The sequence below is a fragment of the Eptesicus fuscus genome, chromosome 1 (genome assembly GCF_027574615.1).
Source record: "Eptesicus fuscus isolate TK198812 chromosome 1, DD_ASM_mEF_20220401, whole genome shotgun sequence".
Lineage (NCBI taxonomy): Eukaryota > Metazoa > Chordata > Mammalia > Chiroptera > Vespertilionidae > Eptesicus > Eptesicus fuscus.
The window spans coordinates 108,243,532-108,267,560 of record NC_072473.1 but is presented as its reverse complement, the minus strand read 5'-3'; the positions used below and the strand labels follow the sequence as shown (position 1 = coordinate 108,267,560).

At 41.9% G+C, this 24,029-nt stretch overlaps 1 protein-coding gene and 2 pseudogenes across 1 annotated transcript; all 3 read left to right on the top strand.

Annotated features, from left to right (window-relative positions):
- Positions 1 to 2,279: 2,279 nt before the first annotated feature.
- LOC114228192 (U4 spliceosomal RNA) lies at positions 2,280 to 2,440 on the top strand (annotated as a pseudogene).
- An 18,124-nt stretch (positions 2,441 to 20,564) lies between these two features.
- Positions 20,565 to 21,144, top strand: LOC103300081 (kinetochore protein Spc24-like; annotated as a pseudogene).
- A 2,056-nt stretch (positions 21,145 to 23,200) lies between these two features.
- On the top strand, positions 23,201 to 23,431 carry LOC129149467 (small integral membrane protein 10-like protein 2A). Its single transcript, XM_054717717.1, has one exon. It carries the CDS (start codon positions 23,201 to 23,203, stop codon positions 23,429 to 23,431), a length of 231 nt encoding a protein of 76 aa, XP_054573692.1.
- The last annotated feature ends 598 nt before the right edge of the window (positions 23,432 to 24,029 follow it).

The following is a 24,029-nucleotide window of genomic DNA, read 5'->3' as shown; positions in this document are numbered from 1 at the left end:
GGCCTCTAGTCCTTTAATAAACTTGTAACATAAGTGTTTCCCTGAGTTTTGTGAGCCACTCTAGTAAATCAATCAAGCCCAAGAAGGGGTTCATGAACCTCCAATTTATTTATTTATTTTTATTTTTTTATTTTGAACCTCCAATTTATAGCTGATCAGCAGAAGCACAGGTAACAACCTCAACTTTTGATTTGGGGTGGGGAGTAGTCTTGAGACTGAGACCTTAACCTGTGATTTCAAAACCCAATTGGTGCCACAGAGTATTGCTTGGTGGGGGAACCCCCATATCTGGTATCAGAGTGTTATAAGTGTTCTGTGTGATAGTAAAGAAAGCAAAGATAAATAACAGATAAAACTAAAAATGCTAAAATGCTTCCATACTAACAAGCTTGACTGCACCAACAGCCCCATCCACTCAGAACCCCTCTCTCCTTCTGGGCTCCAGAGTTTTTGTGAAAACCATTTATCTAGAGTCACCACTTAGCTTTCAAATTTGATTAATTTGTTTCTTTTTCTCTTAAAGAATGATATAAATTGAAAAGTAAAAATATTCTAGTGTGTCCTCTTCATTCCTTCTTATTACTGAGTAGTATTTTATGGTATGGATGTACCACTTAAAAGTTGTAGGAGATTTTGGTTGCTTCCAAATTTTGGCTATTATGAATAAACCTACTACTTCATTTTGCTACTGAAAAAAAAAAAAACCCAACACTTGTGACTTATCTTTGCCTACATGAACTCCAAAGGAGTCAATTAACTTCCTGAAATTATATTTAAAATATGCCACTTTATAACAGCTTTATTTCTATTCATTCCAATTCTGGGAAGGGTTAATATGTTTAATGTCATTGAAAATAAATGACCTGACCTCTTGCTCCATTTCTCTGTACGAATGGCATATATATTCTTTCTGCTTCCTGCTTATATGACCAGGTCAAGATTTCTCCTGCTTGTAACTAAATGGCTAATTTTGTCTTATTTTAGGAGGGAAGAGTACGACGTCCATTTTGGCCTTGGGGGTCATACTATGTTCTCCAACACAACTTTATTATTAACAAAATTCATACTTTGTTTCTGATTCATGTGCATATTTCTCTATTGGTTCAGATCCCGTGGTGTGGGGGGAGGAATGTGGTTAATTCATATCCTTGACCTTCTTCCCCACCATATATATAGCTTTGCAGTAAGTGCCCAAAGGATTCAATCATCGCGCGCGCGCGCACACACACACACACACACACACACACACACACACACACTCCTTAAGAACCTACAGGATAAAGTCTACATCCCGTCATCTGAGATTCAAGTTCTTCCTAATCCTGCCTCTCCACACTTACCTCCAGTGCTTTCCATAACAAACCACCTGTTCCAGTCAGAACAGTCCACCCATCTTTATTCCAGCCACTGGATCTCTACTTAGATATTTATTCTTTTTGATATGCTCTCCCCAATCCTCTCTGCCAGTCCAAATCCTAGCCATATATTTTTTATTGAATAAAAAACACCTTATTTAAGTTATTGGAGTGACATTGGTTAATAAAATTATATAAGTTTCAAGTGTACAATTCATTTTTATTTGTTTTCAAGTGTACAATTCTATAATGCATTATCTGTATATTGTGTTGTATGTAATTTCACTTATTTAAGGGGAATCTAATGAACAAAATAAACAAACAAATCCTTCTCTGTGAAAACTCTCCTGGCTAGTCCAGCACAGAGTCTGAATTTATTTATTGTCTGTAGTATAAGTTAAGGTGAACTTTTTCTTTGTCTACACATCTATTCTCTCCACAATAAGATTTGTGAGTCTTGGAGAGCTTAGTTCACATCATCTCTTTGTCTCCTCAAAGCTTACCATAAGTTAGAATCACAATAAATACTAGTATTTGTGGCTAGAATTTATCTTCTCTTATTCCTGCATTCAGAGCACTGCTTTCCTGAGCCAGTGGGTTTTGCTGTTGTTTTAATTTTTTTATTTATTGATGGAGAGAGAGAGAGGGAGGGAGGGAGGGAGGGAGAGAGAGAGAGAGAGAGAGAGAGAGAGAGAGAGAGAGAGAGGGGTCAATTTGGTGTACCAGTTATTTATGCATTCATTGTTTGCTTCCTGTTTATGCCCTGACCAGAGATCAAACCTGCAACCTTGGCATATGGGGATGATGCTCTAACTAACTGAGCTACCCAACCAGGGCCCAGGCTTGTGGTTTCAAGGGCATTACATTGCCCATAATCCACCATAAATAATAGCAATAGGCTGTCCTATAAAAAATATATCTGGAAACTTTGCCCAGTGGCAGTATTGTAGCCAATGATGTTTACCCGAGGTGCAATTATTGCTAATTGAAAAATATATTGCCCTCGCTGGTTTGGCTCAGTGGATAGAGCGTCGGCCTGTGGACTGAAGGGTCCCAGGTTCAATTCCAGCCAAGGGCACATGCCCGGGTTGTGGGCTCGGTCCCCAGTGGGGAGTGTGCAGGAGACAGCTGATCGGTGTTTCTCTCTCATTGATGTTTCTGACTCTCTATACCTCTCCCATCCTCTCTGTAAAATCAATAAAAATATATTTTTAAAATATATTTACACTAGAGGCCTGTTGCACGAAGAGATTCGTGCAATAGGCCTTCCTTCCCTTGGCTTCCAGCACTGGTTTTCCTCCGGCACCCAGGACCCAGGCCTTCGCTCCTGCCTGAGTCTGCCTTCTTAGTCTTTGCTGCAGACTCCAGTCGGAGTCTGCCATCTTCGCTGCAGACTGCCCTCTTCATCTTCGCTGCAGACTCTGCAGTCTTCATCTTCGCTGCGGCCGGAGTGCCGCTCCTGTAGATCCCTTCGTGCCACCGCCCCCCCCCCCCCCGCTGCCCTCCCTCTCATAGCAGGCATCCTGCCCCGCCCGGCCACTCTGCACCTGGAGCAGCTGGGCGGCCGCCATCTTTGTCCTTCTAATTTGCATATTCCCTCCTGATTGGCTGGTGGGCATAGAGGAGGTACGGTCAATTTATGTTTGGCTATTATTAGGTAAGATATTCCATTTATTAGATGCTTACACTCTGCCCGGCACAATGCTTTATTGAGATTAACTCATAGACTCCTCATGCAAACCCTTTTAGAGATTAAGAAATTGAGATTCAGAAAGTTTAGGTAATTTATTCAAGGTCCATCATCAACCAGTGGACTGAGTCAGAATGAAACCCAGGCTTGTCTGAACTTCAAAATCACTGATTCGCAAATTTGGCTGCACAACACAAACATCTGGGAGCTATAAAAATAGTGATGCCTAAAAAAATTAATTAATTAATTAAACAAAATTAAAAAGTACTGATGACTTAGTTGCATCCTTGTCATTAGAAGTTTTCAAATCTCCCCAGGCAATGCAAATGTGCAGTCAGGGCTGGGCTTTTAATTTTGATACTCCACTATCTTCAATGTGGAAAACAATGGCAGTAAGGGTGAGATGGTGGGAACGTCTGTTTGCTGAGCTATTTCAGCTCAAGCAAAACCTCAGAGCCAGAGGTATGCAATTAGGAGAAAATCAGGTTCTCCTCAGAATTCCAAACACATGGTAGGGCTCTTATGGATGTGGGACAGGGGATTAAGCCAATTATATGGGAATCTCAAATGACAAGGTGACCCCAGTTGACATCTGACTTTTACAGACTCCTTGCCAGATGGTCACTCATTTACTCTATAACTGTTATTCAAGGCCTTCTTTTCAAAGTGTCAAGTCTCAAGAATTTGAAAATATTTATTATTATTTTCTAGTATGTTTTTATTGATTTCAGAGAGGAAGGAAGAGGGAGAGAGAGATAGAAACATCAATGATCAGAAAGAATCATTGACCAGCTGTATCCTGCATGCCCTCTACTGGGGATCCAGCCCACAATCCAGGCATGTGCCCTGACCGGGAATCAAACCATGACCTCCTGGTTCATAGGTCGATGCTCAACCACTGAGCCACATCAGCCAGGCAAGAGTTTGAAATATTTAAACAAAATATGTGAAAGTTTCTTTTTAAAAAAAATATGTAAAAGTTTCTGATGAAAATAAGGAGGCATATACATTAAGGCCTTATCAGCTGCTATCTTGAGTCAGCAGTCAACAAAAAACAAACCTGTATTTCCTGCTTTATTTCACTGTCTCTTCTGTGCCAAATATAGGGTTTCTGGGACTGAGGATAAGTGAGTCGGCCTCAGGGTGAGGTCATGCTTCTCTGCAGGGACATCAAGAGAAGCAATGTTGAGAATATAGCTCAAAGTACCAACGTAGCCAATGTCCATGGAGGTCCTGGACAGATTTTCTCAGTGGTCAGTAACTCGGTCCTCTCTGGAGGGATTCTCCCCTTCCACCATGGCTCTAGCATTTCAGGGACTCAGAGCAGGAATGCTGAAGCAGACTCTCCCTTTGCCCAAGGCCCACAGGAATAGGAACCTCATCAGTGCAGGTATTAATGGTTCTATATTAGCAACCATGGATAACAGGATAGCCCAGGGAAGGTATCAATGGGGTGACTAGATGCATAATTTTGTGACTATGACAGTGTTGGCAGAGCACCAGCAGAGCTAGCTCACACCAGAACCAACAGCTACCATTTATTGACTACTGTGTGCCAAGCACTAAACAATTTACCTTGTGATAAGAAATTTAGGTGCCAAAGAGATTTTCCTGTTTCTTGGTTTTCCCCTTTTATTAAATTATTAGAGGCCCAGTGCACGAATTCATGCATGGGTGGGGTCCAGCTAGCCCGGCCCCAATCAGCGTGGATCAGGGTGGGCCTGTCAGTTGGAGAAGATGGTAGGAGGTTGGCTGGCCAGCCCACCCCAATCAGGGCCTGATCATGGCTGGGCTGGCTGGGGGAAGGGGCCGTGGGTGATTGGCCAGTGGGCCCCACTCCCAATTGGGGTTGGGGGGCTGATTGGGGGCAGGGCCAGCCATGGGGAGGGGCTGGGGTGGTGGGCTTGCCGGCCATGCCCCCAAATGGGGTGTGGGGTGCCGATCGGGGGCCAGCAGCCTGGGGGAGGGGCTATGGGTGGTTGACTAGTGGGCCCTACCCCTGATGGGGTGGAGGTGCTAATCTGGGGTAGGGCCAGGTGGAGGGAGGGGCTGCAGGAGGTTGGCGGGCCAGCCTTGCTCCCTATTGGGGGTGGGGGGAATCAGGGGTGGGGCCAGCTGGGGGGGATGAGCTGTAGGAGGTTGGCTGGCCAGCCCTGCCCCCTATTGGGATGGGGGATGCGATCAGGGGTGGGACAGCAGAGGTAGGGGCTGCAGGAGGTTGGCTGCCCAGACCCACCCCCTATTGGGGTGGGAGAGTCTGATCAGGAGCAGGCCAGCAGCGGGGAGGGGCCATGAGATTGGCCGGCCAGCCTCATGCCCTGATCGGGTTGGTTTGCTGGCCACAGTGGGCATCATAGCAACCAGTCGTTAAGGTCATTATGGCCATTTCAGTCACTGGCTTTTTATATATATAGACTAGAGGCCCAGTGCACAAATTCATTTACCAGTGGGGTCCCTCAGCCTGGCCTGCAAGATAGGGCCAAAACTGGCTCTCTGACATCCCCCGAGGGGTCCCAGATTGCGAGAGGGCACAGGCCAGGCCAAGGGACCCCACCAGTGAACTATTGGGGCCGGGGAGGGATGTGGGAGGGTGGCCAGCTGGAGAGAGACCGCAGGAGGGCTCCAGGGTGTGTCCAGCCTGTCTTGCTCAGTCCTAATCGGCCAGACCCCAGCAGCAAGCTAACCTACTGGTCAGAGTGCCTGCCCCCTGTTGGTCAGTGCATGTCATAGCAAGCAGTTGAGCAGCCTTAGTATATCATTAGCATATTACACTTTGATTGGTTGAATGGCCAACTGGATGACCGGACAACCAGACACTTAGCACATTAGGCTTTTATTATATAGGATAATTTAGATTCAGTAAAAATGATTCCTTTTAGGTGTGCAGTTCAAGGAGTTATATCACACAATCACCACCAGATTAAGATGTGGAATATTTCCACCACCTCCAAAAGTTTCTGCATGTCCCTCCATAGTCAATCCCCCAACCCTTAATGTGAGCTTCTGACAACCACTAATATGGTTTCTGTCTCTATAGGTAAGCAAAAGATTCTCAATACCCTATATTCTAAGTTCAGAGGACCAGCAACTCTTAGGGCCAGACACCAGCCAACAGATCTTGCTGTGGAAAAACCAACTTCCCAGTTGATATAAGAGGTCTAGTCTGGGGTGTATAATGTTTCTTTTCCCCAAGTCAAGAGAGGGGAAACTCTAAGAGAATCACTCAGAAAAATGGAGGTTGCTAAATGTGACCCACTATCTTACTAAAATGAGAACTGGTGCCTGTCTTTTCTCTGAAAGTTGCAAAGCTACCATACTGGCACTGTGCCTGATGCTGTTGAGGCATAGAGGAAAGTGCTGTGGGAGAGATGGAGGCCTGGGGATCTTCCAGGTGTAGAAAGGGCAAGAGCAGGCTCCTCAATTTCCTGATTCTTGAGGAGTAGGTAAGGTATATATGGCATATGTCTGCATACCTGGGGAAAATTGTCCCAAAATGATAGATAAGATTGAGGTCCATGGGCTTGACAAAAACTATCACAATATAGGGGCAAAAAGTTTCATACCTCAGCAGAATGTAGTATTATGCCTCCATCAGTGCTACAGCGCAGTTGAGCAATAAAATGAAACCATTTTATGTATGTATCCCAATGAATTGAGGCAACTCAATAAACTGTTACATTTGTACTGCATCCATTAATCCTAAAAACATCCTGTAAGGTAGGTACTCTTATCATTCCTATTTTATAGATGAGGGAATTAAAGATCAGAGAGCGCAAGTAATGTGTTCCAGGTCACAGAGCAAGTAAATAAATGACAGAATTGTGACTTGCAAAAAGGTCTGCTTAACTCTAAAACCTACGTTCCTTCCTTCTACACTGGACTTCCTTATATTTGTGTGTCAGGGAGAAGGGAGAGGAATCATCTTGTAGTAGCAATGAGATTCTAGTGGAGATTCCGGGGTGTCCACCATAACTGCTAGGTCCCTGTGTTTTCCCCACTTGCTGACCTTCCTCCCTCTTTAGCTAAGAGGGCTTTGGTTCCTCAGAATAATCCTGTGAATGTTCTAGTTCATTCCCTGCTCTAAGTTTCGGCCAATATGCTTCTTATCTCTTCAGGTTGGAAGCCCTCAACATACTCTGACCACATACCCCATCCTAAAGCTGCCTCCTTATCTGGCACTTCAAAGCTACATCTGTCACTTTGTGCTGTCCTTGCTCCTCACAGGAAGACTCCAGCTCGCTTCACAGATCCTCACAGTCTATGTGGTTCCACTGAAGTAAAATATACCTTGCCCTGAGATCTGACATAAATGCTTCCCAAGCTTTCACCTCAGTATGAGGGCATAACTCAGTATTGAGTTGGTAAGTTAAAAAATCATGTGCTGCATGATCTCACTCATATGTGGAATCTAATTAACAAAATAAACTGGATCCAGAGTCATGGAGGCATGGAACAGAGTGTGGAATCTCGGAGGGAAGGTGGGGGAGGGAGGGAGGTAGTCAACCAAAGAACTTGTATGCATATATGCATAAGCCATGGACACAGACAATAGGATGGTGAAGGCCTGGGGTAGGGGGCAGAGATGGGCTGGAGGGGGTCAATGGGGGGGGGGAAATGGGACAAATATAATACTTTTAACAATAAAGATTTTTACAAATAAAATAAATAAATAAATAAATAAAATTTTAAAAAATAATGTGCTGCCCAGTTTATGTACATAACAAAACTGTTCCATGATAGAAAACAATAATCTTCTTTAAAAAAATATGTTTTATTGATTTTTTACAGAGAGGAAGGGAGAGGGATGGAGAGTTAGAAACATCGATGAGAGAGAAACATCAATCAGCTACCTCCTGCACACCCCCCACTGGGGATGTGCCCGCAACCAAGGTACATGCCCTTGACCGGAATCGAACCTGGGACCTTTCAGTCTGTAGGCTGATGCTCTATCCACTGAGCCAAACCGGTTTTGGCGAAAACAATAATCTTGAACAGATGGTGACTATAGCCCTAGAAGAGAAAGAAATCTCCTCCCTAAGCTTCTTGCTACGTGGGTTATAATTTACGAAAGTACTTATAAGAATTTCATTAATGTTAGTACTAAAGTTCCTTTCTTAAGAGCATTCTTGTAATGAATAGCAAACATTCAGCATTCATTTGTGAAGATTTTAAACCAGGATCAACACCATCCTTTAAATTCATCCAGTTTCACAGGTGCAGCCAAAGCAATGCAAAGATTGTCTCCTCAGGATTCACTAGGCCTGATTTTCTGTGTTGAAAGATGGTTGCTAAGAAATGCAATTAAACCTTGTTAGGTTGATACAAATTTGCAAAATGGTATAGTCACTATTTATAATCTCTTTTATCTAGATTAATATATTGACCAATCCAAGTCCTCTTAATGCTAGAGGTCTGTTTTCTTCAAATTCTTGCATTTTTAAATAACAAGGTGGTTTTATTCAATGATAATACTTCCTGGCTAGTTGGATCACTAGAATATGGCATCATTCCAAAAAATGTAAGAACAGAAGGAATGCAAATGGGGGTCAACACTCAAGTTTGTATAGTCCAGGATTCTGCTGCTGATGCAGTGGTAGAAAAGGATAAGTGCCCTCCTTTAGTATCAGCCCCTCAAAAATCAAGAATGTCCCCAGACAACTTTAAATTTCTTTACTACTCTACCAAGCTCCCAGGAATTTATGCAAATAATTTTTAAGTTATCACATGTTGAGCTAAAACAGTTGGGTGGCAAAATTGACCAGAATTATGTCCACTTCCATTCTCCTGGCTATTATTTGGCTTTGACACATGGCCTCACTGTGATGTTGGGCTTCTGGATGAGTTTTCTTACTTTGACATTTGTCTTCGCCAGTTCAGGCTTCTATAACTAATACCTGGGTGACTTAAACAACAAAAATTTATTTCTCAAAGTTCTGGAGTCTGGAAGTCCAAGATCAATATGACTGGGTTCTTGATTAGGGCTCTGTCTCTGATTATGTGCTCACATGGCCTTTTCTTGGTCCAGAGAGAGAAAGGAGGAGAGGAGGGGAGTGGAGGGGAGGGGAGGGGAGGGGAGGGATAAGAGGAGGAAGGGGATGGGAGGGGATAGAAGGAGGGAGAGGGGTTTCATGTTTCTTCCTCTTTTTATAAGGGAATTAATCTCATAGTGGCTCCACCCTCAGGAACTAATTTAATCCCAATTACCTCCCAAAGGCCCCACCTCCAGATACCATCACATTGATGATCTGGGGACCTTAAACATATGAATTTGGGTGGGACACAAACATTCAGTCCATAGAAACATATTGCTGTCCTGTCTCCATCTTCAGCTTCTCTGTCTTCCATTACCTATGAGTACTGGCCTTGGTGAATGACCAGCTTTTTTCAACCTCCTTTTCTTTCTTTCTTTTTAAAAAAATCTATTTTTATCGATTTCACAGAGGAAGGGAGAGGGAGAGAGAAATAGAAACATCAAAGATGAGAGAGAATCATTGATTGGCTGCCTCCTGCACTCCCCACACTGGAGACCGAGTCCACAATCCGGGCATATGCCCAGACCAGGAATCAAACCCTGACCTCCTGGTTCATAGATTGACACTCAACCACTGAGCCACACCGGCCGGGCTCAATTTCCTTTTCAATATAACTGAAAGGAAATGGACATTGCCACATTTGGGGAAGCACTGGGGAAATGTTTATTATACATACTTGCAGTGGTATTATGGAGTTCTCCAAGAGCATCAAGCCTTCCTTTCAATTGCTGGACTCTAGATCTGTGAATAAATTTAGATTAGAAACTGGATGAAGGATCATGATTTTCCATTGTAGTGGCTGATATTAGCCCTTTACTCCCCAGCTATAAACTTCTAGGGAGTACATAAATCAACTGTCACCCTAGTTGGCTGTTCATCTTTCTTGTCCCTAAGAATACAATGCCTATTAACCATTGCTAGAGATTTCTGCATGTGAAGGCATTCTGGCTGCTACTCCAGCCTTGTGTCCTATATTAGTCTGCTCAGGCTGCCATGACAAAGAACCTCAGACTAGGGGGCTTAAACAACAGAAATTTATTTTCTCACGATTCTGGAGGCTAGAAGTCCCTTATCAGGACATTAAACTCTGAGTGCACCTATGTCAATGAGTTCTCCCCTTTCTACCCTTAAATTCGCCCCCTGGCCAAACCTGACTATCCAAGCATCCTAAGGTACAGGCACTTCCAATCTTAGCCCCAGGCCCAAGCCCAATGCTGTTCATTCCCTGCTACACTCAGTGAATAATGAAAAGTCAGCTGGGAAACCACTATTTATGGAAAATTCAAGGGCTTCTCAGGGCTTCTCAAGAGGAAACTATGGACCCCTAAGAATTGGGGGTTGGGGGGAGGCTTGATATCATGATGAAGTAGGACATGTCTATGGGAAGGCTTTGGTTGCCTGGTTTGCTTGAGTAGTTGCTGACCTACAACTGAACTGCTTCTCTTCCCTCTACTCTGTTAATCTTGGCCCTCTTGCTGGTTGTACTATCTTCTCCCACTCATCTTAAGTCCTCTTCATGCTCACCCTCTTATTGATACCCCAAAGAGAGTAAATAAATCCATTCTGCCCCTTGAGTCTCACTTCAATGTGTCCCCTCTTCTCCAACTGGAGGACTGCCCCCGCCCCAATTCCAATTACCTGCCCTCTTTAGCCCTCTGATTGCAGAGGCCCTGCCATAAATGCCCAACCAATCCTGGAACCTATTTTCCTCTTCCTGCTGTAGGTGTTCCTCTGTCTTACAGCAGCTGAGAGCATATTGTCACACGATAAGAACTGTCACATTTAGAATTTCAGAACCTTTGCTGTACTCAGAGATATAGTGAGCCTTACATTGGGCCCTAGAATTAAGATTGCACTAATACCTGCTCTGCAGCCAAAGTGGAGGGCATCATTATTTACTCACTCCAACACAGACAATTATTGAATGAACCACCAGGGGGCAACAGCTGCTCTGTTTTAGTAAATTCTAAATATAAAAAAAGAAAAATAATAAAATAAAAATAAATAATAAAAAATAAATATCGTAATTCATTTTTCCTTCCTACATGTTTTACACAGGCATGATTATGCAATTGTTTGTAGGAAATAAAAAAGCCATGTGACTTTGAAGTGATGATTGGGTCTTTGATCCTTGCTCAGGCTTCCTTCCCACTCCTTTCTTCCTTTCCTTTAATGGTGACACTAACCTCCAGGGATGATCAAGGCACTCCTCTCCTTGACCTGCCTGGGCCTTATCACATGCAGCATCTACTGCTTCTGTGCTCCCTGCTGTATTTGGTAGAAAACTTCTTATCTACATATTATGGTCCAAATTGTGTCCTTCCCCAAATTCATATATTGAAGTCCTAACCCCTAGCACCTTATAATATGACTCAGAGATAGGGCCTTTAAAATGTGCTTAAGGTTAAATGGGATCATTAAGACGGGCCCTAATCCAGTCTGACTGGTATCCTTAGAAGAATTCTGGACACACAGAGAGACATCAGGGATGCATATGCACAAAGGGAAGATTATATGAGGGCACAATGAGAAGGAGGCCATGTGCAAGCCAAGGAGAGAGGCCTCAGAAGAAACCAACCCTACTGACACCTTGGTCTCCAACTTCTAAATTCCATAACTGTGAGGAAATAAATTTCTGTTGCTTAAGCCACCCAGTCTGTGCTATTTTGTTATGGCAGTCCAAAAAAGACTAATATACTACGAGATTGTTAACCTTTTCTGTTCTCTCTCTATATATAAATCTGTGTGGGTATATGTACATTATGCATATATGTATAATAAACAATATTTATATAATTATGTGATATAATGTATATATACATTATATTTGCACACATAATATGTATACTATAATATATACACTGAGTGGCCAGATTATTATGATCTCTGAACACATAATAATCTGGCCACTCAGTGTATATTATACATATACCCATACATATATTACATAGTTATAATTTAATATGGTTTTGTATCCTGCTCTTTTCAACAATTTTATATCATATTAACCTTATATTGCTAAAAATTTCTGACAAAACATGTTTTTAAAAATATATACATTTTTATTGATTTCAGAGAGGGAGAGATAGAAACATTAATGATGAGAGAGAATCATTGATTGGCTGCCTCCTGCATGCCCCACACTGGGGATCAAGCCCGCAACCCAGGCATGTGCTCTGACTGGGAATCAAACCGTGGTCTCCTGGTCCATAGATGAATGCTCAACCACTGAGCCATGCTGGCTGGGCCAAAATGTAATTTTTTTTTAACTAATAAATCTTTATTGTTCAGATTATTACAGTTGTTCCTCTTTTTTCCCCCCATAGCTCCCCTCCACCCGGTTCCCACCCCACCCTCTGCCCTTACCCCCTCCCCACGTCCTCATCCATAGGTGTACGATTTTTGTCAGGAATCCAAAGAGGACCACACCAAGACACATCATAATTAAAATGCCAAGGGCAAAAGACAAAGAGAGAATATTAAAAGCAGCAAGACAAAATGTAATTTTTAATGTGTGCACATCTAAGTGTGGATATACCATAATATACCAAATATTCCTAAGTTGGAAATATTAATTTTTTTCTAATTCTTTTGCTGTTTTAAGGAACGTTGTACTATACCTTTCCCTACATATGTATATCTGCTTTTGTGCTCATACTTTAAGTTAGATTTCTAGAAACTAAATTGTATCAAAGCCATGAACATTCTCAGATGTTTTTCCAGAACGATTATATCAATTTCCACTTCCGCTAATAATAGAGTGTAACACAATTCATATCATTACATCCCCACTAAAAGTAATTATTCAATAATCACTGTATCTGGTAAGCAAAAAAAATCTAATAATTAATTTCATTTCTACTTCTTTGCCAATAACTAGTAGGCTTTTTCATAATTTCCTTATTATTTTTCTTTCATCTTTCCCCATAATCTGTAAATTAACTTTGCACAGTTTTTTTCTAGTAAAAATATATTTATACGAGGTCTTTATTAATTGAACACAGTAAACATTAGTAATGTTCTGGAAAATATTTTCTCAATTTTTTTTCAATAAATTTCTTTGGACATGTGCAAACTTCAAAAGGTTAACTCATCAAAACTATTAGTGTTTATTTTTTTAGTTATGTTGCCATTATACTTGAAAATTTTTTCCCAGAGACCATATACAAATTCACCTTATTCTCTTACACTTTCTTTTTTCTTTTTCTTTTTTTTTTTATTGATGTCAGAGAGGAAGAGAGAGAGAGAGAGAGAGAGAGAGAGAGAGAGAGAGAAACATCCATGATGAGCGAGAGTCATGGATCGGCTGCCTCCTGCACGCCCCCCACTGGGGATCGAGCCTGCAACCCAGGCATGTGCCCTTGACCGGAATCGAACCTGGGACCCTTCAGTCCACAGGCCAACGCTCTAGCCACTGAGCCAAACCGGTTTCAGCTCTTACACTTTCTTTGAGTTAAACATTTTAATTGCTTCATGACAGACATGCAGAAATGAACACAAGTCTTAATGGTATAGTACATGAATTTTCAAAAGCTGAGCCTGTCTGTATAATAAGCAGCTCCCAAATTGAGAAACAGCATATTACCAGCACCTCAGAAGTCCCACTCGGACCTCTTTCCAGTCACTACCCACTGAAAGTAACCACTATTCTTACTTTTTTTGCACGCTTTTTTTTACCTTTATAGAAATAGAATTGGACCATATGTTTCTTATACATTTGTCATCCTTTACTCAATATTATTTTTGTGGGAGTGATTCATATCCTGTCCATTTATCCTAGTGCTGTTTAATATTCCATTATGTGATTATATATAATTTATTCATTCTACTTTTCATGGGCAACTGAATAAGTTTCCTGTTTTGGGGTATTACAAAGTGTGCTCCTATGAATATTCTTGAACATGTCTACTGGTAAACATATGCATATATTTCTGTTTAGACCTTGGAGTAGAATTGCTGGATTATAGAGAATTCATTTGTTCAGATATTTCAAGTGGTTTTCAAAAGTGCTTGCACAAATTTATACTCCCACCATCAGAATATGAGCATTCTGGCTGCTCCACATTCTCATAAGCACCTAGTGTTTTTTCTTGTTTTTAATCTAGCCATTCTGATATCTCATTGTGGTTTTAACTTCCCTGACGAGTAATGAAAGTAAATATGTTTTCATGTTTACTGCCTATTGGAAATACCTGTTCACATCTTTTGTTCATGTTTCTATTATTTTCCAGTGTTTTGCTATTTATAATTTCTTTTAAAGAATGCTTTATATACACTGGACAAAAAAATCCTTTTTTAGATATATGTATTGCAAATATGTGCTTATTATGTGAATTGCCTTTAACTCTATTAATGCTGTCTAGCTGCTCCTGGAACATATTAACATGTTTTCCTCTTCCTGTTTTTCGTGTTTCTGTGGGTCTTAATGTCAGCTGAGAGCATACTATGTCATACAGTCAAAGGTAACAATTACAGTTCCACAAGACCACTCCTTGCAACAACTTGTCCTACCAAAGAATTTGTGAATCTTGAAAGTATTGCTTTAGGGTTAAAGTCTACAAACAAAAAAAAAAAGATTAAAGCCTACAGTGACATATGCTCTTCAATCTGAGCAAATGACATTCTTCCCATAGACTAAAGGCAGACAATTACTGAATGAGCCACCAGGGGGCAAAGCTGCTCTAGTTTAGTATATTCTAATCCCATTTCTTATTAAAAGTGTTAACATTTGGAAAATATAGTTAAACCAGGAAACATGTCCTACTTCATCATGATATTAAGCCCCCCCACCCCCAATTCTTAGGGGTCCATAGTTTCCTCTTGAGAAGCCCTGAGAAGCCCTTGAATTTTCCATAAATAGTGGTTTCCCAGCTGACTTTTCATTATTCACTGAGTGTAGCAGGGAATGAGCAGCATTGGGCTTGGGCCTGGGGCTAAGATTGGAAGTGCCTGTACCTTAGGATGCTTGGATAGTCAGGTTTGGCCAGGGGGCGAATTTAAGGGTAGAAAGGGGAGAACTCATTGACATAGGCGCACTCAGAGTTTAATGTCCTGGTAAGGGATTTCTAGCCTCCAGAATTGTGAGAAAATAAATTTCTGTTGTTTAAGCCCCCTAGTCTGAGGTTCTTTGTCATGGCAGCCTGAGCAGACTAATATAGGACACAAGGCTGGAGTAGCAGCCAGAATGCCTTCACATGCAGAAAGTTCTAGGATGACCACAAAAGATAGAGACCTTTGCCTTGATTAAGAATAATTATTAACATATAGAAAGAGGAGGGAAATGTTAGGACTATTGAGCAATACAATCCTTAACAGCCATTTGTAAGCTTCCCATCACAGGAGAACAAAAGACCAGGAACGATTTGCTGGACACCAGGAGTTGAAACTGTCCTGATGACACCAGATCACACACCTGCATTCCATCAGCATTCCAAGGCCACCAGCTCAGCCCCCAGATGCACCAACACTAGAGCTTCCCGCCAGTGACTGCATATAAGGATGAAACTCAGGCTCCTGGGTGCTGCCATCATAGACCCAATGTCCCCTTGGCTCGGTGCTGTGCAGCCCTTCCCTTTGGATATTCCTCCCTCATCCCCTTTCATTGAATTAATTCATTTTTTAAACCACCATCTGAGATGGCTATTTAGCCTGCACACCTGTCACAATGCTAACCTTCCATGTTAACCTTTCAGTACCTCGACATTCTCTTATAAAACAGTCCACTTTGTGTGCAGACACCCATGATGGGCCCTTTGTATCACCCCCTTGGGACTTTGATGCATGGAGACTGACATAAGCATTATACAAACCCTCTGGCTACTACTTTTATAGTGAATAATAAAGTGCCTTGTCTCTGATTTTGTAGACTTATGTCTTCTGCCAGTATCCATGAAACAATAATAGGCTAACTTGATAGTTTGTAAGTAGGATAAAATCTCAGATTTTGCATAGTGCTTGATAGTTTTGGAGATATGGATGGGAGCCAGGTTAGGGAATGTGAGAAGACTTTCTGGGCTCCAGTAGGCAATGCTTCTGCACAAACAGTGGGCAAGTGAGAAGGTGTAAAGAATCTGCCACTTAAAATAATAATAACAAATAAATAAAATAATCTCCTACTGTCCTACCTGTTAGTGAATGTTAGAGGCTAAGTGGTGAGACATAGGATTGAAACAAGCCACCTGATTGGTACCTCAGTTCTTTCTTCTCTCTCTCTCTCTCTCTCTCTCTCTCTCCCTCTCCTCTCATTCTTTATTGTTTAAAGTATTACATATATCTCCTTTTTCCCCCATTGACCTCTCCCGAGCCGTTCCCACTCCCCAGCACATGCCCTCACCCCACTACTGTCTGTGTCCCTGGATTATGCTTATACTCCTCTCTCTCTTTACCAGTAGCTACCATCTCAAGGGAAAGGTATCCACATACGTAGGCTATTTAGCTTCTAGGCAACAGTTCTCCTCAACCACCTACTTTTCTGTGATTTAGTATCCATTTCAGAAGTCACCATTCTCCAGGGCATTTTCAATTATCACACAAAAATTCATCCAGGCTTTGTTGTAATATTCCTCCACTGGGTATCTTACTCCTTCCCCCTTTTATTGAGATGTAATTGACATACATTACTGTATGAGTTTCAGGTATACAGCATAAAAGTTTGACTTACATATATTTTGAAATGATTACCACAATAAGTTTGGTTAACATCTATCATCTCACGTGGATACAATAAAAAGAAATGGGATGAACAACATAAGCTGAAGAACAAAAACAGACCCCGTGACAGGGAAGCATCGACCAGACTGTCAAACCTCAGAGGGAAGGCAGGGGAGGGTGGGGGAAAGGGGGAGAGAGCAACCAAAGGACTTGTATGCATGCATATAAGCCTAACCAGTGGTCACGGACAACAGGGGGGTGGGGGCATACGTGGGGAGGGGTTCAGAATGGGAATAGGGGGATGAGGACAATTATGTGATACCATAACCAATAAAGAAATTTTAAAAAAAAAATGGGGAAATTTTTCTCCTTGTAATGAGAACTCTTAAGATTTACTCAATTTTTCTATCATACGACAGTGGTTAACTATAGACATCATGCTGTACATTATACCCCTACTACTTATTTATCTTGTAACTGGAAGTTTGTACCTTTTGACCACCTTCCTCAATTCCTCCCAACCCTCACCACAAATCAGATCTTTTTCTGAGTTTCTTACCTTACTTCTAGATCCTTCTCCTCTGCTTGAGTAAAGGACAAAATGTTATCATAACAATGATATTATCATGACAATGAACAGCCATTCCCTACGGCCCTAGTTAAAAAGACATATGACTTTGGTTGGTGAGTCCAGGGAGTCACCAAAGCTGAAATAAACGGTGTCAGAAATAAAGATGTATAGCTTTAGGTAATGAAAAATATTAGAAGTTCACTTGTTGAGCCCAAGTGGGCAGCCATTCCAAATTGAAAATGAAAAGTCTTGTTTACTGATGCAGAGCTGCTCTCTCCCTCCAAACCCCTCAATGCCCTCCTTCTTCTAGCAGGATTTCAGCTGCTTTAAAGAACAAGAAAGAGTATGCAGGAAAACTTGCATTGGGAGGCACTTAAACTTTTATGACTGCTAGAAACAGGTATTCAAGTCACCATCCTGCCTGGTATTATGGCAGAAGAGGGCACTGAACCCAGCAGAGGTGGCCAATGGCTTTGAGGTCTCCAGGGTAGAGCTATGGTCTATGAGGAGGCATAAAGGAAGACTCCCTGTGCCCTGGCACTCTGGGAGGTACAAGGGGGAGGAGGCAGATGTGCAAGTATGGTACCTCCTGAGGCTAGGAGACAAAGAAGAAAAAGCCTCCAGCCTTTCCCTTAGTCTGGCCCCCTGCAGACTTCTCCCCTCCTCTTCTTCTCTCCTCCCCAGCTTAGAACTACCCAGAGCTACTGTTAACTTCTGAAGTGCAGGTTAAATTGCATTTACCTGGACTCAACTGACAGGGTTTGACTAAAATTCTCAAGCAAAGGAACAGTTAAGTGACATTGTGGATGGGGCTCTCTGTGCCAATTCAATCTACTATTGTGAAAATGTATAAGGAAATGGGTATGTTAAATGCTTGTACTATAAATGCTCATCAAGTGTCAGAGAGTTCTCCCACTCAGGGCACTGACACAAGTAGAGAAGTTCTAGCTGGACCAACTTCCCTGATAAATAATTGTTACGTGTGTGTGTGTGTGTGTGTGTGTGTGTGTGTGTGTGTGTGTGTGTGGCAGCATTTAGTGTGAGTGCCTTTATCCTCTGATATACAAATCTTCCACTATATAGGTGATGTCCTGGTGGTTGACTGTCAGAATTTCAGATTAACAACCCTTAGCTACAGTGTTATCATATTCTGCTCAATGGGCAGAACTTAAGGCTGTTCTCATAAGTGTGGCCAACCTTCCATTTAATGAAACTTGTTATATTTTTACTGACCTTGGGGCTGTTGCCAATGGCTTTGCCATTTGATCTGCCACTTGAAAGACTACGGACTGAAGATTAAAGACACCTCTTTTGGGGATCATACTAGTAAACTGGAAATAAAGTGTGGATGCTGATGGTACTATCTGGTTCACTCACAATGTCCACAATAAAGGTCTGTTCTCTAATGAGACCATCTAAAATCAAACTACTGATCAAGCCTGCACTGCCCAGATTGCCATCACACATGGCAACACATTTGCTATCAGGGACTGGGCACAAAGTAGAAAACTCTGATTCTGATGCAGAAGCCATTACTACATTCCAGACTTGTGACTCTTGCCCAACGTTGGCGTTTGTCTTACAACAAAGGCCACATTAGAGTATTGACCATCCTTGCTCCTGACAGATTGATTACATTAGACCTTTGACTGTCCCCCTCAGTGCTACCGATGGTGTCATCACTTTTGATATTTTTTGAGGTTAAGTATTGCTGTTCCAGTCTGATCAGCTGACTCCCACCACACCATTGTGGCTTCTGTAAGTCTTATCTGTATCATGCTTTCAGCTCTCCAACCCGTTAGCAGCCAGAAAAGCTGTTCACAAGACCTAAAAAAATGATTTATTACCCGTACCTCACCTCTGACCAATCAGCTCCCAGCACACTCTGAACCTCTAATCCACAGTGTTTTGTGGTTTTGCCCTACATAATACGTAACCTACATACCATTCTCAAGGAGTGCCAGCTTTATGTTATCCTGGATAGTACTATTCATCAAAATATTTCTCCATTTCAGTTCTCAATATTTGGTTCTGCTAGTAGTAGGTGGATGAACTCTTTCTGCTCTATGTAACATGATCCTAAAAATGTTACTTTACTCATAATATATATTTATAATATTTTACAATCAGTAAAACAATATTGAAAAATTAAAAAATTTAGCCGTAGCCAGTTTGGCTCAGTGGATAGAGAGTTGGCCTGCAGACTGAAGAGTCCTGGGTTTGATTCTGGTCAAGGGCACATGTCTGAGTTGTAGGCTCGATCCCCAGTCGGGGGGCATGCAGGAGGCAGCCGATCAATGATTCTCTCTCATCATTGATGTTTCTACCTCTCACTTCCTCTTCCTTCCTCCCTGAAATCAATAAAAATATATTAAAAGAAAAATTAAGAAATTTAGAAAAGTTGCTCAGCTTTCCTGATAATTTTAAAAATGCAAATGAGAATAATTAAATATAATTATTGATATCATATTGGGAAAAATTCCAAGATGAACACACAATGTTATATAGAGCCTTAGTCTCTATAAACTTTTTTTGATGGACCACATGTATTATTAGTAAAACTTTTTAACCTGGCACACTAAATATATGTCTACATGATTGTTTTTATAAATAAAAATGGGATCATATTATTCATACTCTTCTGCAACTTGTAAATTCATGTGTACAATGATTTACTACAATTTTTTGGCATAGAAAAAATTTGAAATATTCAGAATGTCCATCAATAGGGGACTAGTTAATTACTGAAAAATTTTAGTCAACATATATAGGTGTAATAATCAGTTGTCAAAGAGAGTGAGGCAGGTGGATATTACTGACATAAGAGCAACAGCAATACATCAACATCAAGTCTGAAAATACATGCAGGAAATGGAATTGTTTTCACAGTGGGGGGGTGGAGGGTTGGGTGTGAAATGTGAAGTTATGCAGGGAATTTGCTTTCAAATGTTCTAATTGTTTGTGCAGTTAACAATTTATGTTTGTGTAACTTTTCCCATTAGAATAAACATGTCAAACTCAAAGGCTAACACGGGCCAAATAAACAAGGTTCAAGTTTATGTGGGCTACAAAAAAACAAAAGCTTCAATTTTCATAGAAACGTGGGTTTATTTCGATAGAGACATGCTGAATACAAAGGGCTGAAATAAATGAGTAATTGTTAACATAAAATAATAGAACATTCTAATAAAAATTAATATTTTTTCTTGAACATTAACTTACCAAACACTGAATAACTGCACAAATTAATAAGTGTAACGCGAGTCATGGTGGCCTTCCGCGACATGGAGGAGTTGTGCCAAGGGCTGCTGAGTCTCCTGGGCGCCAACCACATTGCGCAGCAGTGGCGGCTGCTGCGGCTCTACGGGCAGATGATGGAGCGGCTGCTAGAGAGGCAAGAGGGTGCCAAGCAGCAGCTGCGAAAGATCCTCAAAGCAAAGAAGGATGTGGCCCAGAGCCTTCTTGATGCGAAGGAGCAGGCATGCCAGGGGGGTGCTGAATTGCAGCAGATTGAAGCCAAACTTCAGAAGGCCAGCGAGGAGGACACTCACCTGAAGGCCAGACTCCTTCAGCTCACCAGGAAGCTAGAGGACCTCAGGGAGATTGAGGACACAAGAGAAGGAAGTTGATGATGACACAGCGGTCACCATCCCTACAGCCATGTATGTGGTTCAACTTTATCACCGAATTAGTAAAATTAAGTGGGATTATGAGTGTGAACCAGGGATGATCAAAAGCATCCAGCGTGGCCCCAGCGTGGCCCAGCCCATTCACCTGGACAGAACCCGGCTCTCCAAGAAATTCATCAGCGACTATCTTTGGAGTTTGGTGGACATGGAGTGGTAGCCAGGAGCCTCTCGGACTGTCTTGCACATAGCTGGAATAATTTCTAGTGTGTGGTTAGTGCCTTGGTGGTGAGATCAGCTTAAAATTAAATGTTTAAACATAAATGAGATTTTTACTGAATTCTCCCCGTCCCCCATCCCTGATTTTTTGCCTCAAATGTTGGACTGCCCTGGGCCAGGTAACCATAGAGAACTGACTTAACTTGCCAGGCCTGTGACTTCACATCTGTGACAACATTGTACAAATGACACCATAGTGTATGATGACAAATTCCAGGTCCTTATAATTTATTATTCAAGTTTGGCCCTTTTTTATTCATTCAGAGAGTATCTTTGAGTGCCACTGTGTGCCAGAACTGTGCTAGGCACCCAAGACACAGATGAAGGTGAAAAGGATCCCTTTGCCCCGTGAAGGAGTCTCGTGTGAGCAGATGCCACCCTGGAGCTATGCCTGGTCAAAACTCATTTCCCAGCCTCTTTTGCAGCTAAATTGAGCCAATGAAATGTAAGTGGAAATGCTGTATGAGACTTCTAGAGGATTCTTAAAAGGCAAGGGAGTATACCCTCCCCCCCTGCCCTTTATTTTCTAGAATTTGGGCGTGTGATGGCTGGAGATCTGGCAGCCACATTCCACAAGTAAGGAGGGGTGCCATGCTCTGGGGGTGATACAGAACTGGTATCTGATGATGGGAGAGCTGGTGTCAGCCCTGGACTTCTTTAAAGAGGGAGAAGAAGTTGACCCTAAACTATCCTGTGTGTGCCATTGTTACTTTTGTGTTTCAATCCCAAACAGTCAAAATAAACCCCAAGCGATTAAGCATGGAAAAAAAAAATAAGTATAACACAAATAAATCTATTTTTCTTGTTCTCCAAAAGCGAAATATTTCCTGTTGCACACACCAAACAAGTCAGTCCATGACTAATGACCTGGCAATTGGCTGCTAAAATATTCACTGCTAGTATTAGTGGAGAGAAATGGCGCATAAGGGAAATGAATGCAACACGATTATAGTAATCAGTCATTAGCAAACGTTGTAGTTCATTATTAATAATTATGTATAACAGGATATTGTAAACATTAAGTTACAAAATTTTTATTAAAATGTTTCTTACATACCGTTATATTGGCTGGGCTGCAAAAATATTCCTTGTGGGCTGCATGTGGCCCACGGGCCGCAAGTTTGACATGCTTGCATTAGAAGAATATTAAAGATCTAAAACAAAACCAAGAAGTCATTTGAATCATTACAACAATGCACACATTTTAAAATTGAAAAAACTTTAGTAGGTTTTTGTATATTTGTACTAGAGGCCCGATGCACAAAGATTCATGCAAGAACGGGCCTTCCTTCCTCTGGCTGCCGGCACCGCCTTCGCTCCAGCTCGGAGCTGCCTTTCCACCTTCCCACACTACCCAGAGGCCTGGAGCAGCTCGGCGCTTGTGTATATAAATTAACCCGCCATCTTTGTTGGGTTAATTTGCATACTCACTCTTGATTGGCTGGTGGGTGTTGCGAAGGTATGGTCAATTTGCATCTTACTCTTTTATTAGTGTAGATTAGCCCATAGTTGGGGATTAGAAAAGTTCCTAAAGGGATTTGAGGCAATGAGAAATGGGTTCACACTTCCAAGGGCCTCAAAATTGTGTTTATGAGGGACATTTTCTAATGTTTTGAGCACGTTTCATTTTGCTTCCATTAAAATGTAAATTGTTTTCAAAATGAAAATGAACCACCAGCTTCAGAAAGGTAGCTCACCCGGATAAGCCACGTGTTCCTTCCCCCTTCCATCTTGCTTCCTTACCCCACCTCCACCTTTCTCCAGTTACCCCTCCCCGTCCTGTGGCTCCCTTGGTCTCTGGCACCCCACCCAGCCCCACCCTTAGGGTCCCCAAACTTTGTCAAGAGGGTTCCCGTGATTGCCTTGCCTGGAGTGCTTCAGGGGAAGGAGAGCAGCCCAGTTGGCATCCCACAAGGATTCTCCCCAGCGTCTGTCCCTCCGTTGGTCGATTGGTGTGTTCAAAGAGCTGGATGAAGACCCTGGGCTCTGGGTACTGTATGGGATGCTTCCCCAGACCAACAGTGGCAGTGGCTTCGGCCCTGTCCGGTGTAGCGGTGCAACTTTCACGCTTGGTGGCGGCCCACGGCTCCTACGACGACTTCTGCAATGGGCTCAAGTGTATGCTGCTCACCTTCTTTGACCTGGCCTGGCGGCTGTGCATGAACTTCCCCTACTTCTACATCATGGCCTCCGTGATGTTCAATGTTCACCAGCGGGTACATATTTAGGTTAAGTAACTTTGTGGCATTTGCAGACCCTCCTCAGGATGACTAAATTCCACTCATCAGCTCACCCACCCTAAAGCAAAGCAATCAGCTCAGCTCGCACTCACAGACTTCTCGGTTTGTCTTTCCAGTCAGTGCCTCATCTTTTAATATAAATGGGCTCTAGAAATCAGTATTTATGGAAAGCCTTAAAAAATAACCAAAAACACCCCAAGATATAACTATATGTTGACTGGCAAGGAACTAGATAATTCAAGGAACAGAAAAGAACTTAAAAATCTGAAAAACCTCAGAAATATGAGAAAGTCTTGCAACCATGAAACAAAAGCAGCATGACCTTTAGGAAATGACAATGAGCACAGGAACATGAGCACATTCCTTGACAATGACAATGACAATGAGCACATTCCTTTTTGAAAGGAAAAAAAAAGATTGTTGACAACTTAAAGGTCAACTGTGCAAGAATGGTCAAATAGGAGGCCAAACTTCCAAATTAGAATAATAAGTAAATAGATTTCCAACTGAATGAAGTGAATTCTAAACGTAGACAGATGGAATTAGAATGTGGAGCAATTAATGACATGATCTGAAACTCATACAT